Source organism: Typopeltis vanoorti, chromosome 2, assembly GCF_054136105.1.
Source record: "Typopeltis vanoorti isolate ZY-2024b chromosome 2, IOZ_Tvanoo_1.0, whole genome shotgun sequence".
Lineage (NCBI taxonomy): Eukaryota > Metazoa > Arthropoda > Arachnida > Uropygi > Thelyphonidae > Typopeltis > Typopeltis vanoorti.
The window spans coordinates 55,124,575-55,143,633 of NC_143550.1; the positions used below are offsets into that span (position 1 = coordinate 55,124,575).

At 36.3% G+C, this 19,059-nt stretch overlaps 1 protein-coding gene across 3 annotated transcripts in view; it reads left to right on the top strand.

The window, feature by feature from the left end:
* LOC150109024 (protein tweety-like) overlaps window positions 1-19,059 on the top strand; it is a 322,889-nt gene that overhangs the window by 183,775 nt on the left and 120,055 nt on the right. For all 3 annotated transcript variants that reach the window (XM_090411409.1, XM_090411402.1, XM_090411414.1), the window contains exon 11: window positions 6,438-6,577. In XM_090411409.1, the coding sequence (XP_090267535.1) occupies window positions 6,438-6,577 (140 nt within the window). The remainder of the gene's footprint in view (window positions 1-6,437; window positions 6,578-19,059) is intronic.

The following is a 19,059-nucleotide window of genomic DNA, read 5'->3' on the forward strand; positions in this document are numbered from 1 at the left end:
AGCGAGGTTTTCCTGTATTATTATAGAAACACTTCATCCCTCCACTAATAAGACCAAGACAAATGCCCGCCTTAGATCACCGTTAAATTCACAGATGTATACAATGATCTAACAGCTAACCTGATGAATAATAGTACCTTAGTAGTCATTTTTCCCCTTCAGTAGGAATGATTTCTGCTGGATGTTTTTGGGTGGCCATGGGAGGCATCTGCATCATCTGAGGCATATATATAATAGATTCTCCCTACTCCTTGTATAAGAACATTGTAGAGATTCGTTAATCATATGAGTTGGATTCTTGCTGAGCCTCTTGAGGTTGTTGTATGGTGTTGTGTAAGAACATATTAAGGACAGTGATCATTTTCAGGCAAATATCTTCAAAAGGTGTACAGCATTCTGTAATGGTACTAAATAATTAAATGTACATTGTTACTAAGGCAGTTTTCTTCCAAATCAAACTGTTATTTGTCAGATTTCCAATATTGTCAGATCTTACATTTAGTTTTCTAAGTTACTACTAACTGCATCAATCCATCTAGATCAGGGGTGGGGAACCTTTTTAGTATCAAGGGTGAAAATTGCTAATTTAAAAACTTCTGCGGGCGACTGGTAAATTTTAACTCTTATATGTAGTGTGCAATATATATCTTACCAGACGTATGATGATCATATTATATCTAATATAGCTATTTTTGGTTTTGTATATTTAATTATTTAAATTTAAATAAATTTAATTATAATAAATTTAAATTATTATAAAATTTTATTTACATGTACATACGAGTACATCAGCATAGGGGCGAATTGAAATAGACTCACGGGCAAGGGGTTCCCCACCCCTGATCTAGATCTTGGTCTTTGAGATTTTTCTCCTTGTCGTCCTAGTATTATAAACTTATTTGGCTAACCTTTCCTCTCATATTCTGTTTAACTGGCTGTGTATCACATTAGATTAGCTCTGTTTACACATTCTTGAATGATAACAATATAATCTAATAGATACCAAATAATAGAAATCTAATGATTTCTAACCCACCTTTCAGATCCCCTAGTTAAAATTGGTTTGAAGATTTTGTTAAATCTGTTAACAAAAGATTAACAGAGTAGCTGGAATCAGAATCCTTCAGCTGGTGTATGGACTTAAAAGTGTAGAGTGGTTCTCAATTTGGGGATATTCTAGTAATTCTCACATTCAACTTTATTTTCTTTTTTTTCCATAGATGGTACTATGTGTCTATTCCTATAATCTTGAATTGAACTTTCTAACCAGATCTTCTGAATTATGAAATGTCACTGTAAAACTTTTATACGCCAATATTTGAGCATTTCTGGTTGAATAGTATCTGCTATCTACCCCAGCTGTCTTTCCACATTTCAGTTTTCTGATGGGCTTTTTCTACTTATATTGGTCAGTACTCCTGATTGCATTCCTCATGAATATTTTCTCTCAATGTTCTGTAACTACTTCATTTAATATTTCAGTGCACTTACTCTAGAACATCCAGATTATCCTTATCTTCAATTATTATCTTGCCTTTGGCATCTTCAATTCCTTTTTATAGTAGCTCTTTCCTCCATTTCTAAGCTTCTTAGAATTGTAGCATCAAGAATGTTTTCCCCATCTTCATATTTTCTGTGCTCTTTAACTTATCTTCTGTACTGTTTTGAGGGCTTTTTGTTTAGCTACTTTTACATATAACTTAGCTTTCTTACATTTTTTTTCCTTTATATTCTCATCATATATATATACTTATTTACTTTCTGGAACTTTTTGGTTTCTTTTCAGTATGCTGAGTGTTAACTCAGCATACTAAAAAGAAATGATTTGGGAAAGAAAAAAAAAACTATTTCTGATGGCTGATTTTTCCGGGTCAAGCAAATGAAATTTAATTGGCTTTTAGCAACAGATACTTTCACTGAACCCAGAAGATGTTATGCTATAGAATAGATATTAATAAAATGTTCACTCAGTGTGTGTTGTCAAGCCTAACAATTTTGATTTGATAGGCTCGACAAAAGGATTTAGCTTTTGCATTTATATATTTAATTGTTTTTGTTTCTAGTTACTCAGTGGGAAAGAAATCTTCAGTTTTTTTTTCTTCTTAGCTAATGCCAGATGGCAATATCTTCTTTGAAACTTTTCTTTTCAATATAATGCTGATTTTTATCTTATTAAAAACTAAAGTGATGACATCCTGTTTCACATCCCCAGCATGCTCTTCTGTCTTGAACTACTGTGAAGATATCACTGTTGACAATAACATAATAAGACTTCTTATTTTGTGTTTTTTTGTCTGTGAGAAGTTATGCACATTTTTGTGTTGGAACATGGCTTTTTTTAAATATATACAGAGTCTATCAAAAAAAATGTATACACACTTCAGCAAAAGAAAAACCTATTAAAAAATTGCAATACTAAATTTATACAGACATCATGGGATGAATACAAGTTACCTTTAACTTCCCAAAGTGTCCAGTGGGAGTGCTGCACATGCCATTTCAATTTCTTTCCAAAGGGCCACCAGTGTGGCTGGTTTTCTACAATACACTACATCCTTTAGTTCCCCCCCCCCCTCCAGATAGAAGTCCATGGGTGTTTAATCAGGAGAATGTGAGGAGAACTCAACTGCATCTCTTCGTCCTATCCATTGTCCCTGCAAACTCATTGAGGTAAGCTCTCACGTCTCAGTGGTAGCATGCCATCTTGTTGGAAGAGAAATTGATCATTCCCATAAAGTGCATGAATGGCAGGTAAAATGGTTGTGCATAGCATGTCTAGGTACACTTAACCAGTAACAGTACCTTCAAAGAAGAATGGTACTGTTAAACCCCTGGATGACAATCCACACCATACATTGAGCCCGGTAAGTTTGACTGGCTTGTCCACATGAATGCCTGGATTTTCTTGAGCCCAGTAAACACAATTATGCAGATTCACTATTCCATTAAGCTTAAATTGTGCTTCATCAGACCAAAACCATCTTCCTCACAAATTCCTCATCCTCATCTACTATATGTTGAAACCACTTACAATACTGCATTCTTCAATTAGGATCATCTTCATTCATTGCATGTAAACTTTCCATTTAGCTGCTTTAAGAATGCACCATATGCTTGCACTGCTAACTCCTGTCTCATGTGCACATTGTATGGTAGACTTCTGTGGCAAGTGTGTAGACTGTTTCAACACCATAGCTGAGGAAGCAGGACTTGTTGCTGTGCGAGCCCTCCCGGATCTTCCCTTGTGCACATCACACGTTACCATGGGTCTCAAATTTATCACGAATACATGCAACTGTCAGGCATGTTGGAGGTTGTGTTACAAACTCATACCTCCATTGTCATTGAACTTCAACAACATTCTCAAATTTGAAATACCACTTTAAAATGGTCTTGCGTTTCTTGAATGACAGTCGTGCCTCGGCCATTTTGTTTCACTGTCCTACTAGTCACATGTTGATGCTAGTATTCATGTGAGTAACATCTTTTGAGAGAACATCATACTACACATTGCTACCATAATTCGATCCAACTTCAAAAAAAGTCCATCTGTTAAAGTGTGTATACATTTTTTGATGGACTTTTTGTGTGTGTGTCTATCACCCCACACACAAGATGCTTCAAGGCCTATAGCAAATAAATGCCACATGTGGGCTGGGTTCAAGAGCAAAGAAATTTGTTGATATTCTTCATAAAGAGCTGGAGGTCATAGTCATGAGGAAGGCTGTTCTGCAGAACTGAGTTAGATGGAATTTTTATTCCATGATGACAGGGAATAGCAATTTTAGTGAGTCTGCAGTTCAGCCATAAAAGGATGATGGCAGCTGTTAGCAATTATATTTCTTGGCAAGTGTAATTTATTAAGTTTGTATGTGGAATAAGAGAGAGATTAACCAAAATACATTTGTTTCAAAAATGTATAGTATATAGAGCAGCATTCTGACGAATTTTAACTTGTGGATCTGATAGCTGGGTCACAAGTAAAACAGTTGATTAATGGCTAGAGACCATTTATATGAGAATTCTGAGAAAAATCAGTTAACAGATGGCATCACTTGCAGAATCATATTAAAATTATTATATTAGGAAGGAACTTGATATTGTTAGAATATTAAGTTAAGGGGATAATAAATCCCTCATTATTTTAAAGCCGGATACGAAACTCAGAGAACGAAATCGAAGAGTTTCATGCCGAAGAACTATCGGCGAGTCCAAGCATAAGTCAACACCTGGGTGGTACAACACTAGGGCAACTCGGAGCAAAGGTGGAGCAAGATCCATCACTATCCTTAATATTTTCTCATAATGTAAAACTCAGCTCCTAGGAGATGTTTTACATTATGAGGAGAGGTCACTACCCAGACCGGTTTCGACCTTTATTGAGGTCTCATCAGTGAGTAGGTAGACCTGGATAATACCAAGGTTTAAGTGAACCGAACTTACATATACCCCCTACTATCCCCTTAACTTTATTATCCTTACTATCCCTACTATCCCCTAACATATTAAGGGGATAATAACTCTATATTATCCCCTTAACTTAATTTACTCCGCTGGAAAAATAGCCTCTTGGCTCTTTATTGTTAGAATATTGTCAGGAATGTGCAAATAGAGCTAATCTCAAATGATTTGGTGATTAAACAGAATGGAAAATGAAAGATTAATAAAATGAGCATTGAAGGAGAAAAGATCCAGAGGAAGATCATGTTCTAGATAGATTGTGTAGTTAGATATGCCTTAGAAGACCAAAATGTATCATCTGGCAATGGAAGAAACTGTCAATAGAAAGATCGTAATGTGTAAACTTTTCACGTAGTACTATCATAGTCGTCTTTACATCTCTTGATATATATCAAGAATATTATGATGATGATAAATATTAGTGACAGTTTATGGTAGTCACTTCCCAAAATTTTGATATTAAAATACAATGGGAATGATTCAAATTTGAATAGCAGTGTTTTGCTGGTCTCCATGATTTTGATAGAAATGAGCTGCACATTTACTCAAAATTGTTTGATGCAAATTAGAATAGAAAATAAATCATCTGCTACCTGGATTATGTGAAAATCATTCATGCAAACGAAAAAAGCTGCATGCTCCAAGGGGGTAAGAAACATGGAAGTCCAATGTTTATCACATGCTGAAAGTATAAATGCAACCTTTCCAAATACAGTCATCCCTCGACTTACATCCGGGTTCCGTTCCATCTGGCAGGACGTAAGTCGATACATTAAATCAACAGAGTTATAGGGGTTAGGGACTTAATGGTAATAAGTACATATATTGTCATTTTAATTTATAAATCTTATTATAAAACTGTGCTGTATGTTACTGCCACTGTAAAGAAATAAAAAGAAAGGACCCAATTATTTGCTGTGGCAAATAATTTTCTTCCATGATAATTTTATCCAATTTCTCCACAAACTCCTTGTCAGCCTTCTCATTAGCATTTGCAGATTCCCATACATTTTCACATATTATTCAGCACAAAATGCTGCTTGAATCTCATAAACCAACTGGAAGAAGCGTTGAATTTGTAGTCATAATCGGGTTCTGCTTTCTCCTTTAACATGTTGAAGAGACTTAGTGCCTTAGCAGTTATGGACACAGTGCTAAGGGGTATGCGCTTTTGGTTCAGGTCCTCTATCCATGATGCAAGTAGTTTTTCCATATCACCGATAGGACCTTGTCATTGCTTCGTCACTATCGTCGATTTAATGGAAGCAGATCCTTTCACAGCCTCTACGATTTTATCCTTATTTTTCAAAATGGTTGTCACTATAGAATAAGACTATCCGAAGTCACGTGCGATCACGCTGACTGGCTTACCAGCTTCATGTTGCTTTATAACTTGCAACTTTGTTTCAAGATCAATTGCTCGCCTCTATTTTTCTGCAATTCTTCACTAGGTTTTTTGATTGTCCGTGTAGGGGGCCATGTTGCACAAAACATCCAGAAATATTTAACAATAAATACATAAATAACCCATTTCTCAAATACAAAATCCACAGAAGAACTGTTGAAGACACGTGCGACTGCCAAGGGAGATTACTGCTGAAAGCGCTGTTGCCATTGTGCATGCTTTACCTTAGGCTCACTAGCGTCTTGTTTGAAAGTATACCCGAAAATGTTATTTATTCCCTTACGGGATCACGGACATATCTTTGAAAGAACGTAAGTCGAGGGATGACTGTATTGTGATTTACTGGGACTCGTCAATTAATATTTTTTACCAGAGTTGTGAAAATCTGTATGGAATACAAACTCTATAAGATATTATTAAATTATTTTAAGGCATTAGAGCTTTTTTTTTTCTTTCAAGCTGTTAATTATTTTTTATGTGAACATTTGTAGAGCTTGTAAAAAAAGAACAGTGTCATATTTCTTTTCAGCCTTTCCACTGAAATTATACTTTGTGTTCTTAATTTTCTTAGGTTACAAGCATTTTGGATCATTTATCACACCATATGAATGAAACAGATAAATTATTCTCACATGCTTCAGCATTATTGGATTGCCAGAATATGCATGAAAACTACATATCTGCTATGGATGCTGTTTGTACAGATACATTGTATGTATTTTCTATTTCGTTTTAAAAATAAATATTTATTAATTTCTAAGCTGAAAAACAGATATTTAAGTAATATACTCTTCTTTTGTCTATTGTTTATTTAATATAAATCATATTTTTAACATCTTAAATTAAATAAATATTATTTATTTATTGGGGGTGCTTAAGGGTCAAAGCTGTATAACTGAGACGAGACCTCCACATAGCCTTTAAAGGAATGCGGAGAACCGACCAGGGCTTCTGACCTAATGTCCAATTCTCACCTTCTTGTGGTGCACCCTGTTGGGTATCTACTTTGATACTGAACGAACGAGGATGGGCTGGCAATTTTGGATTTAGCCGACCAAATTGTATTCTTATTGGTTAAACCAAAATAAAAAATGATGGTACAACATGACAAAATTTCATGCTGGCTGGGGCGTCGCCCGGTTAAACAAGGCCCCGTTGTTTTCACCAGGGAACCAAGGCGAACAGCGAAAAGTCAGCTACTGGAACAAATCTGAAAACAAACTCCAACTCAACATCACCAGAGTTAAAGATCGGTACTATCAATGTAAGAAGCCTGAATGGCAAAGAAATAGAGCTAGCTGAGGAATTAGATAAGTACCAGATCAACATAATAGGGGTAACTGAAACAAAAAAGACCAAAACTGGTGAGATCTTTCTGAGCAATAAATACAAAATGTTATATTCAGGCAATGACAATCAAGGAAAAGAAGGAGTAGCCATAGTATTCAACACAAAATACGAGGCTAATCTTCTTGAATGGCAGTCAGTCTCAAGTAGAGTAATGTGGGCAAATATGAGAATGTGGAACTGGACAATGAGACTTATTTGTGCCTATGGTCCCACAGAAGGTTCTACTAAGGTAGAAGTGGAGGAATTTTTTGACGCTTTAGAAAAAGCAACTGACGCAATGAAAAAGGAAAAGTTGGTCCTTGTTGGGGATCTAAATAGCAGAGTTGGAAACAATTGTGAGACATACAAAAATATTTTGGGAAAATTTGGAGAAAAGAGCAAAGCTAATAATAATGGCAAATATCTGTTGGATTTCTACTTAGGACATGGACTGGTTATTACTAACACCATGTTCCAACATAAAAATGTGCACAAATTCACATGGAGAGAAGAGGCTAGGAATAAGAAAAGTCTCATTGACTATGTTATTGTTGATAGTGATGTTTTCTCCCTGGTGCAGGACACCAGAGTGTACAGAGGATTTGAAATTGGAAGTGATCACTATTTAGTCTTGAGCAGGATAAAATTGAATTTCATATTGAAAAGAATAACATGTAAGAAAGTTTTAAAGCGAATAAAAGTTGAGCAGCTCTCAGATGTAAACTGTAGACTAAAATACAGAAATATTATTGAAAAGAAAATGAAAGAGTTTGAGAACAGGAATCAAACCTTGGAGATTCAGTGGCAAACTCTGAAGGAAACATTGATTGATTCTGCCAGAGTGGCATGTGGTGAGGTTGTGTGCAAAGATAAAAAAATCAGAACTCCCTGGTGGCCACAGGAAGTTAAAGAGGCAGTGAAGGAAAAGAAGAAAGCATATCAAAAGTTCCTGGCAAATAAGTCAGCTTTTACTCTTACAGAATACAGAGACAAATGTAAGAAAGCTAAACAGTGTGTAAAACTAGCTAAACAAAAGTCATGGGAGGACTTTGGCAAGAATATAGAAATTAAATATCAAGAAGGTGGCAAAATATTCTGGAGGTTGTTGAAGAAGCTTAGGAATGGAGGAAAGAGTGCTGTAAAAGGAGTGGAGAGATGATAAAGGTGACATGAAAACAGGAGAAAAAGATATCCTTGAAGTATGGGGTAATTACTTTGAAAAACTGCTAAATGAAACAAGCAGTGGTGACAGCACAGTGATAAAAAAAACACTGACCAGGCATGCAGTCAGGAATACATATCCATACTTGAAGTAGAAAAAGCCATCAAAGGCTTGAAATGTGGAAAGGCAGCAGGAGTAGAGGATATTCGACCAGAAATGCTGAAGTATAGTGGTATAAAAGTCTTACAGTGGCTGCACTGCATAGTTCAGAAAGACTGGACAGAGGGACAATTCCCGATGATTGGAGTAAAGCTCTCATAGTACCCATATATAAAAAGGTCAATAAAACTGAATGTGAGAATTACAGAGGTATTTCCCTACTGAGTGTTCCTGGCAAGATCTATGCAAGTATTCTTGAGAAACGGTTGAGAAGAATTGTGGAAGAAAAGCTTGGTGAAGAACAAGCTGGATTCAGGCCAAATAGAGGCTGTCAGGATCAGATCTTCACTTTACGACAAATAGTCGAGGAAAGCATGGAATATAACAAAGATCTGCATTTAAGTTTTGTCGATTTGGAAAAGGCATATGACAAGGTGCCAAGAGAGAAGCTATTCAATACGCTGCAGTTATATGGTGTCAATGGGGCATTATATCAAGCAATACTTAGTCTTTATTTGAGTTGTAAGTCAGCAGTTAGAATTGAAGGAAGTACAGGAAGATGGTTTAATGTTAAATCTGGTGTGTGACAAGGATGTACATTATCCCCTCTGTTATTCATTATCTATATGGATCACATTATGAAGGAAAGTGGTATTAAACCTGATATCAAAATTGGAGATGTTAATGTCAGCTCTTTGCTTTATGCGGATGATGTTATACTTCTAAATAAATCCGCTACAAGTCTGCAAGATTCTCTGAATAAATTGAATAGCTGTTGTAATAGACATGGTATGAAGGTCAGCAATAAAAAGACAAAGACAATGAAAATAGGCAGAATCATTGAAAATGTCAACCGTGTTGTGAATTGAGAACCTGTGGAACAAGTAAAACATTTCAGCTACTTAGGCACGATTTTTACTGAAGATGGTAAATTAAATATAGAAATAGACAACAGAATCAGCAAAGCTGGTATGGTGGGAAGTCAATTGAATAAATTCATATGGAATAAGAGAGAAATTAGTCGGAACACTAAATTAGCTGTATACAAGACAGTGTTCAAACCAGTTTTAACTTATGGATCTGAGAGCTGGGTCAGAAGTAAAACACTTGACCAAAGACTAGAGGCCGCAGCTATGAGAGTCCTGAGAAAGATTAGAGGCGTGAACAGATGGCATCAATGGCAATATCATATTAAAAATGAGGATATTAGGAAAGAACTTGACATTGTCAGCATCCAGGAATGCGTTAGCAGAGCTAATCTCAGGTGGTATGGTCACTTAAATAGAATGGGAGAGGAAAGATTAGCAAAACAAGTTCTCTGCCAGGTTTGCAGGAAAACGACCCAGAGGAGGACCAAGATATAGGTGGATTGATATTGTACAAAGTGCCTTAGATGATAGAAATATAAGATCTGATAATGTAGTCTTGACAAGTAACAGACTGATTTGGAGGAAAATTGTAGATAGGAAGTTAGTAATGATGTAATTTTTTCATGTAGTACTGTCATATCCTGTACACCCCTTGAGGGTACATGGCAGGAATTTGATGATGATGATGATTAAATAAATAATATAGAAAAAAAGAAAGTGCACAACTGAAGATAACACTGCCCTACAAAACTTGAATGGGATTTTTATTAGGATAACTTACTATGCCTAAGTTTGCAAATACTGATTTCATAAATGAAATTTATTTATGAAAAGGAAGGTATGCGTGAATGAATACTTTCATGTTCATTTCTGGCTTAAATATGAGCATTGATGATCTTCACACATTCATTAAACTCTGATCTGTTGTTTCTTGAGAACTATGTTCTGTATGATATCTGTGAAAAGGTCAGTATGTACATTTATTGCTGAAAAATGTATGTATTTCTCTTTATGATCCTCTCTGCCTTGAAGTTTCCTTACACAAGCCTGCTTTCATTTACTCTCTTAACCTCTCTTCTAACTTTAATAACTACTCTGGTGTGTTTGGTTATTTATCTGTGAAGGGTAATTTTCTGTAGTCTAGTTGACCAAACAATTAAAACATCTTGGAACTTCAATGTTCATGATTCAAATTAACTTTTTTAACTCTCACATCAAACTAGAACAGATAGCCAAGTATTTGCTGTCTGTTAGTAACAATAAGATGCACATTGTCCATCTAGCAATCAGTCATTTAAATTTTGAAAACATGTATATATCCTAAAGGGGTGGACATTATACTGTGATATGTTCTACTTTATTAAGTTTACGTTATCATTAACCTTCAACAATTTTCCTCCTTATATGTCAAGACTTTATATTGTCACATCTCGTACACTGTTTAGAAAGAAGGCAACAGACACCATAGTGTGAGGAGCAAACAGCCATGAATTCCACCTTAATAAGATGTAGGACCTCCTTTCACTGCGATGACTGCAGCAATCCAGCAAGCATATGATGGTGATCAATGGGAATTTTAAACCATTCTTCCTGTTGGCATGTAATGAGGTCCTTGACTGTTGTGGAGCAGGCATCCCTTGACCTCATCTGACACTCCAGTTCATCACACAGAAGTTCAATAGAATTAAAATCAGGGCTCTGTTGGAAGCCATTCAAGTGTGGTGACATTCATGTTTATAAACCATGCAGTTGCAGCAGCAGCCTTATGAGACAGTGGATTGCCCTGAATGTTCAGATGCCACAGACAATTTTCATTGTCCGTGGCACCACAAACAGAGGTCTGAGGCCAAACTAAGAAAAACAGGACAATATCATCACACCACCACCTCCCAATTTCATAGTTGTGGTCACACACTGGTAAGAGGCATCTGTCTACCTGCTCGGTAGAGGGTGTAGTGTGATTCACTGCTCCGTTACACAGCTTTCCAAGCTTCCATGTCCCACTGCGGATGCTCTTTGAACCACTGAAGACAATGCTGCATATTGATTCGGGTAATATTAGACTTGCATAATACAGTTCCACCATGGAAACCCATGTTTAAGAAGAGGTATGATAGTGCCTATCATACCTCTTCTTAAACTGATTCACTGACGAAGAACTGACAACCACCACAAGCAATCCATTCCACTCATTCACCACCCTTGTGGACAAAAATCTAGATCTCACATTCTTGCTTACTGAAATTTTACTCAACTTCCAATGATGACCTCTTGTTTTGTCACCACCTGCCATATACTGAAAACGTTTCCTTACCTCCATTTTATAAAACTCTTTTAGCACCTTGAATGTTTCTATCGTGTCACCTCTCTTTCTGCTATCTGCCAATTTTTGTAACCTACATATCTTCAATCTGTCCTCATACAAAATATTCCACAATCCTGCAGCCATCTTGGTTACTCACCTCTGAATACTCACAACCACCTTCACATCTCCTAGAAACCCAGGTGACTAAATCTGAGCACAATAGTCCAGATGTGGATGTATCAGTCTTATAAAGATGAATAATGACTTTTCTGTATAAATTAGTACTCCTGATTGGATTCCTCTTAAATATGTTCTGTCATTGTTCTCTCATTTAAGTCTTTCATAGTAATTACTTCAGTCATCCAGAATATCTTTTCAGGTTTTTTTTTTCACCCTTTATCTCCGATTCCTTTTACCATGTTTTCTTCATTTCTAAGTTGTTGTTTTTTCGGTAGCTCCAGAACATTTCACTCCTGTCTACTACTATCTGTCTACTACTATGTCTACTACTACCTGTCTACTACTATGTTCACTGGGCATCTGTAGATGCCCAGTGAACATAGTAGTAGACAGGAGGCATTATTCTTGTGAGCAACCATACTCCATTCCAACATGCAGCTTGATGCTAACAGAGGCAGTGGTCATCTGCCTGCTTGATAGGACCTCTTATTATCATAAGAAGGGACACAGATAAGCCTCTGTAGCTCAGTCAGTATAGATGAAGCCCTTTGTTTGGAAAGACCTGGATTTTGATTCCTTCCATGACACGAGGAACCTTTATTTGGTCTCTTTTGACTAAAGGTGAGTCTCATACAGAGGGTAGAGGGTTTTTTCACCCGGAAACTCAGGTTTTTTGTCCCTCAGAACAGGCAAACTGGCCCCGTGAACACACACACAGATGTACATTAATTATTACTTACAACAATATGTGGAAGAGATAGATTTATGAAAACATCCCAAAACGATACCACTTAAGAATCTTTTATTTAAAAAAAATAACTGCACAAACTCTGCCAAAACACAAGGAAATTCTTCCAGATGTGTGAATAGATAAAATGGATACCTCTTCATCTATAGAGTAAATTCAGAACTATTAAAATAGTTCTGAATTTACTCTATATTTAATAGTTCTGAATTTACTCTATGGATAAAGAGGTATCCATTTTATCTAGTTAACTAGTCTGATATATTTACTTAGGAGTAATGAATGCTGGCCTTCTGTATTTTCCCTAAAAGGTAAAACAGAAATTGATGAAAGTGAGCTTCATAAGATAAGAGTGTTTCATAGATTGATTACAAGGATATGGGAGACAGGATTATGGCCTAGAGACTGGAAGAAGTCAGTTTTCATACCACTACAAAAGAAAGGTGATATGAAGGCATGCAAGCAAAATAGGGTTGAGGCAGAGATGCCTGAGGAACAAGCAAGTTTTAGGAAAGGTAAGGGCACCAGAGATCAGATCCTTTGTCTTAGACAGATCATAGAAAAATATAAAGAATTTGATAATTCTGTAACACCACATCTTTTGAGATGTGGTGTTACAGAAGGCTGTTGAGGATATCATATACTGAAAGGCGTACAAATGAATGGGTGTTAGAAAAGATCAGTAGAACTTTAAGGCTCCTTAAGGATATTGACAGAAGAAAGTTAAAATATTTTGGACACATAGAAAGGATGGAAGGGGGACTTCTCAGAACAGTAATAGAAGGTAAAGTTCCTGAAAAAAGAGGATGGGGGTAGACCATCAATGAGATGGATGGATGGATGGCGTGTGTGGAGTGACTAATCTTCAGAGAGTTGAGACCGCCAGAAAAGCAAACAACAGGCTACATGGCGAGGCCTGGTGTAGCACATCACTGAGCATCGGAGTGACCATATGGCATCTGTAGATGCCCAGTGAACATAGTAGTAGACAGGAGGCATTATTCTTGTGAGCAACCATACTCCATTCCAACATGCAGCTTGATGCTAACAGAGGCAGTGGTCATCTGCCTGCTTGATAGGACCTCTTATTATGGTATTTCTCACTCCATATACAGTGCTTATAAAGGGTTAATTAAATGATTTCAGCAACACTATGGGGTAGTACACATTACTAACATCAGAAGAGTGTTGTAGAGTGCATGCCTGACATCCCTATACGCTTACCAAAATCCAATCATTTTTCCATGTTATCCATTCTTTTACATGGCAACTGAGTACTCTATCATGGATATGATGGAAGATAGATCAAGCTGACTGGAACATGTTTTCATCTTAGCAGAATTTGATTCTGTAACCCTTCATTTTAGACAAATTATGGACTCTATAACCATGTTATAAATAACGATTTTAATTTCCTGACATTTTGACCTTCATATTAAGGTCATTTCAAGTATATACATATATACAAAGACAAGCTGAATTACATTTCACACAGTATGCTAAAGAGACAATGATTTGATCAACGGTTATTCTACTGGCATGCCCTCGTGAAAATAAAATAAAATAATTTTAAAAAAAACTACATCAAAAATATACATCAAAGCTATATATAAGATAACATTAGAGAAACATTCTTTCATATAGATAGTTTTATTACAGTAACAATGATGTCCTAATTTAACATGACAATTGTTATATTAGATTTAAGATTCTGGATTACCTATGTTGTAGGTAATCTTAGGGAGAAGGTTAAGTTAACTCTTATAGTTAACTCTTAGGGAGAAGGTTAAGTGGGTAGAATATGTGCCTTTCATATTTTAGGAATTTTTAGACCATCGTTATTGTTAAGATTAGAGTGGTTGATAAGAAACTCACAGGCTTCCTTAACCCTTTAACTGCTGATTTTATATTCTACTGGCATTGTCCCATATGCTGAATTAATTTTGCAGAAAATTTATAAATAAAATCAATTAAAATTCTTACTGAAGTAAGAAGTCCAGACAGCATCATACAGTCCTGATATACACTTGTTCACTCACAAAAATGGCAATAATAGTGTTTTATAAAATTTACATAATCAAGGGGGGTGTCCACTTGATTAAGCAAATTACACACATTAATTTATGTAGAATCACCAGGATCTTTTTCATCTGAAGTACATAATTCACACCATCTACCGCCCTCCACCACAACTAATTTTTTTGTCTGTAAATTGCGTGTGTTCTGAAGGGCCGATTTGTCTGTATGCGGGATGAAAAACCCAAGTTTTTGGGAGAAAAAACCCTGCTACCTCCATATGAGATCAGCTAACTCACCTTCGATTGAAAAAGTCCATATATAAAGATTCCTCCCGTCACGACGAGTATCGAACTTAGGCCTTTTCCAATCGAAGGGGGAAATGTACTGTCATTCTTCCAATTGCGCTACGGAAGTGTTTAATATGATTAGTTACACCAGTTCAAAATTTTCTCTTTAGATGTCATACAAGGACAGAAACCCAAGCCAAAGAAACTTCAATCGAGTTAACTCGATTGTAGCAAAGTCGGCATTTTTTTTCGCGCTTGAGTTAACTTGACCGTAGCAGTTAAAGGGTTAAATTTACGTTCATACCATGTTTTGGTGTGATGTAAACAATTGGTGCTTTTCCAGTCAATTCTATGTAAAGTGTTCAGGGCATGATCAGAAAGGCCAGCTTCACCATAGTTATTATATTTAATGTGTCGTTTATGCTTTTGTCTGATAGGAATTGTGCGTCCCGTTTCCCCTATATAGGGTAGATTACAGGTGCAATAAATACGGTATACTCCAGGGTGGGCCAGCAGAGGGAGTGGGTCTCTGGATGAGTTGAGTAAGCTCTTTAATTTTGCAGGAGGTTTAAAGGTGGCTTTAAGGTTGTATTTTTATAGTATTCTGTTTATTTTATTTGATGTCCCTTTCATGTATGGATGGGTTACAGTTTTATTGTAGTCTAGTTTATCTTTGTTTTTAAGTGAGATCTTGTAGAGAATTTTATTGATAGTATTTTGGCTATAACCATTTTTTAGGAAAGTATTGCTGATAACTTTAAATTCATCTTTTAATGCTTGTTCATTGGAGCAAATCTTCAAAGCCCTGTTTTTTTAGAGTATTAATGGCACCTAGTTTTTGTGTTGGGTGGTGGTTAGAATCACACGTCTTCCTTCTGGCAGAAGGAAGACGTGTGACAAGTGTATCTAGAAATGGAAGTGTGTTCTGCTTTTCAATCTCAATTGTAAACTATATGCGTTTGTGTTGTTTGTTTAGGTGGCTGAGGAAAGTGTCTGATGTCTGGCAGCCATGCGGCCAGTTAGCGAAAGCATAGCATCGTCAACGTATCTAAGTCAGACTTTGGGTTTTAAAGGAGAGGAATCTAGAGCACATTGCTCAAAATATTCCATGTAAAAGTTAGCAATAGGTGAGGGATACATTTTGAGCCCATGGCTGTGCCTTCTTTTTGTAGGTAGAAAGCACTTTGCCACACAAAATAACCAGAACGTAATACATGCACAAAGAGCGCTGTGATATCGGGATGGAATTTGTCCTGTAAAAGAAGGATTGTGTCATTGATTATGAAGAGGACAGAGACGTCAAAACTGACTAATAAAGCATCTTTTTCTAATGTAATGTCTTTGATTATGTTTATAAAGTGTTGTGTGTTTTTAATATATGAAGGGAAAATGACCTACCAATTCCTTAAGTGTTGGTGCTAATTTCTTGGCTAGGTGATAATTAAGGCTGTCTATACCCTCCCCCCCCCCACTATTGGCCAGAGTGGCATGTTTTGTTTGTGAATCTTTGGTACACCATAAATTCTCGGAGAATGAGCTTAGTGCAGAAGTAATTTTTTGATTGTATCTTTGGACCATGTAGTGACTGATTTAAGTAGCTTCTCTGTTTTCTTTTTTATTCTATTGGTTAGGTCGTAGTTGATAGATACTGTTGTCTGAGACTATCTGATTCATTTTTTCTAAATATGTGGTTCGATTTAGAATAACTGTGGCACTGCATTTATTGATTTGCACGCCAGTACCGGTGCAGATCTCCACCAGAGTTTCCTCTGGCTTAGTCCTGCCCAGGCATATCCTCCGCGCGGTTAGCCTAGTGGCTTTGCACTTCACAACCATATGCCTAGGGAGGAGTGTCCTGGGTTCAATTCCCATCACAGATGTGAGGAGCTTAAGGATCTTCCTCAGCCATAGCCAACTTAGCTGGTCTTGGGCATGGACAGCAGGGTTTTTCCCCCCCCCAGTTTATCTGGGGTTTTTCATCCTGCAAGCAGGCAAACCGGCCTCATGAATACACGGATCTGCAGCCATAAAAATACTTAACCCCCCATGAGGGGACTCAACTCGCCCCAATAGAGACAGGGGAGAAAACGGAGGAAACTCCATATGAATAAATAAACTGCCTTTATCGACTTATAATTACTATGTCCGGATTTGATTTTGGTGATTTCACTGCTGTTAATTCATGTTTCGTTAAGTTGCTTGTCATTGTTTTCTTATAATTTACATTTAAAATGTTAGAGGTTTCTAAACATATTTTATCATTCAAATAACTTGAAAGTTCAGATTTTTAATTTTGTACCTGGTTTTGAGTAAAAGCCAAGTTTTTTTTCGAGTAGCCTGGATCTGTTCTCTGAGTAACGCTTTCTCCATACAGTGTATATTCGTTGCACCTTTGTTGAGGTAAATTTTCTCTTCAGTTTGATGTAGTTTGGAATGATCTTGCTATCCTTACAATGTTTTAAAAATGAGTACCCTTGTGCTCTGTATGCTGACCACTCTTTCTCTTGTACTTAAATTGCCTTCTCTCGCTGATTGCAGAGTCTAAAGAAGACCATATTTTACTGTCATTTGACAAAAACCATGTAGTGTACAATCATCTGAAGCTTAAGTCTTTCATACCTCATCTCCTTGTTGTTCACCAGTAGGATGACTATAACTTTGTGGACTTCATTGCTACCAAAATTCAGTCCTGGCTCATTTCTGGAAAGAAAGATCGCATATTATTTCCCCTTATTTTGGTAATATGCAGGTCTTCAAACAAGATCAGGTTTCTTTTCTTGAACTAACTTTAAACTGGCACCCTTTCCTGCACAAACACATCTTGGCCATAGCTTCTTCTACCTCCACAAAAAAAAAAAAAAAAAAAAAAAACTAAGCATCCAGTGCAACTGCTAATGCTGTATAACTTAAATCCATCCAACTGTGGGCTGCTCACACTTCACTGAAAATGCTTGATGCTCAAAAGATAATACTCTCTTTATTAAAGCTTTACTCTATTCACTTTCTTATCTCTTTTCTTCTTTTTTTGTAGGTATTTTCATGAGCAATGTTCTGCTGAACTGGTCACTCTCATTCCTCTACTGTCTTTGAGAACACTATCTGTTGGGCAGTGTCCATTTACTGTCTAGCCTCAAAGCTACCAAACAAACTTCTTTTTTACTCATCATTCTGCCTACTGTACTGCTTTTTTTTTCCCAAGGACAAGCCAACTTCTTGCTGTTGTCAAAAAACCTTATCGAGTTCTTTCTCTTCAACCGCTTACCTATAGTGCAGCTGTATGTGCTATCGATTTGCAACTTTTATGTTCTTTATAAAAGTTCTGTTAGCATGGTAACAGATGTGAAAATTTTGATTATTTTAACAGTTTAGGAACACTTTTATAATTTGTTCATCACATTGTTTATAATTCCATTTTGTTATTTCTAAGTTGCCAAAGTTACATAAAGAAGTCTGGATCTATGAATAAGCCAATTTAGGAATCTTTTAAATTGAAGTAATCATTCCTAGTTTTGTAATAGTAAGCTCTGACATTTTATACTCAGCATTTTTATCCTAGATTATAAGCAAGTCTTAGGGTTTGGTTACAAAACCTTGCCAAAAGAGCAAGAATATCCCCCAATATATTTGCCTCATTATTCAATTTATTCTTAATGAGGATGTGTGTGTACTTGATATATGGGCAAAAATCATATAATAAAATTTGTTTTATAAGTTTTTATAAGTATTATTTCTGCGAAAATTCCCATGTTACTCCTCTTAAAAACTATTATTTTTACGGCTATTTTTCCTGCTTTCGTTTAGTAGTGCATCTTTTAATGTCATTGGCTTTATACTCAAGATTTCTTAGGGCATTACAGATCTATTATAGAGACAAATATATATGCAGAATAATAGAAGAAGAAAATTTGCACATACCTTTTTTGGAGGTTGTGGTTGGCTGTCTTCTTTCTGCGATGTGCATACTTCTGCTGTTAGGCTGTTAAAAGGAAGGGGGTTTTTTTTGGAAAAAGTGGGGGGGGGGGGTTGAGGCAATGTGGAAGAATTGATTTGAAAAAACTGGGATTTATATATATTTATTTATTTATTTATTTATTTATTATTAATAAGGGTGGGCAGAGCACTTTTTTTGGAGGGGGAA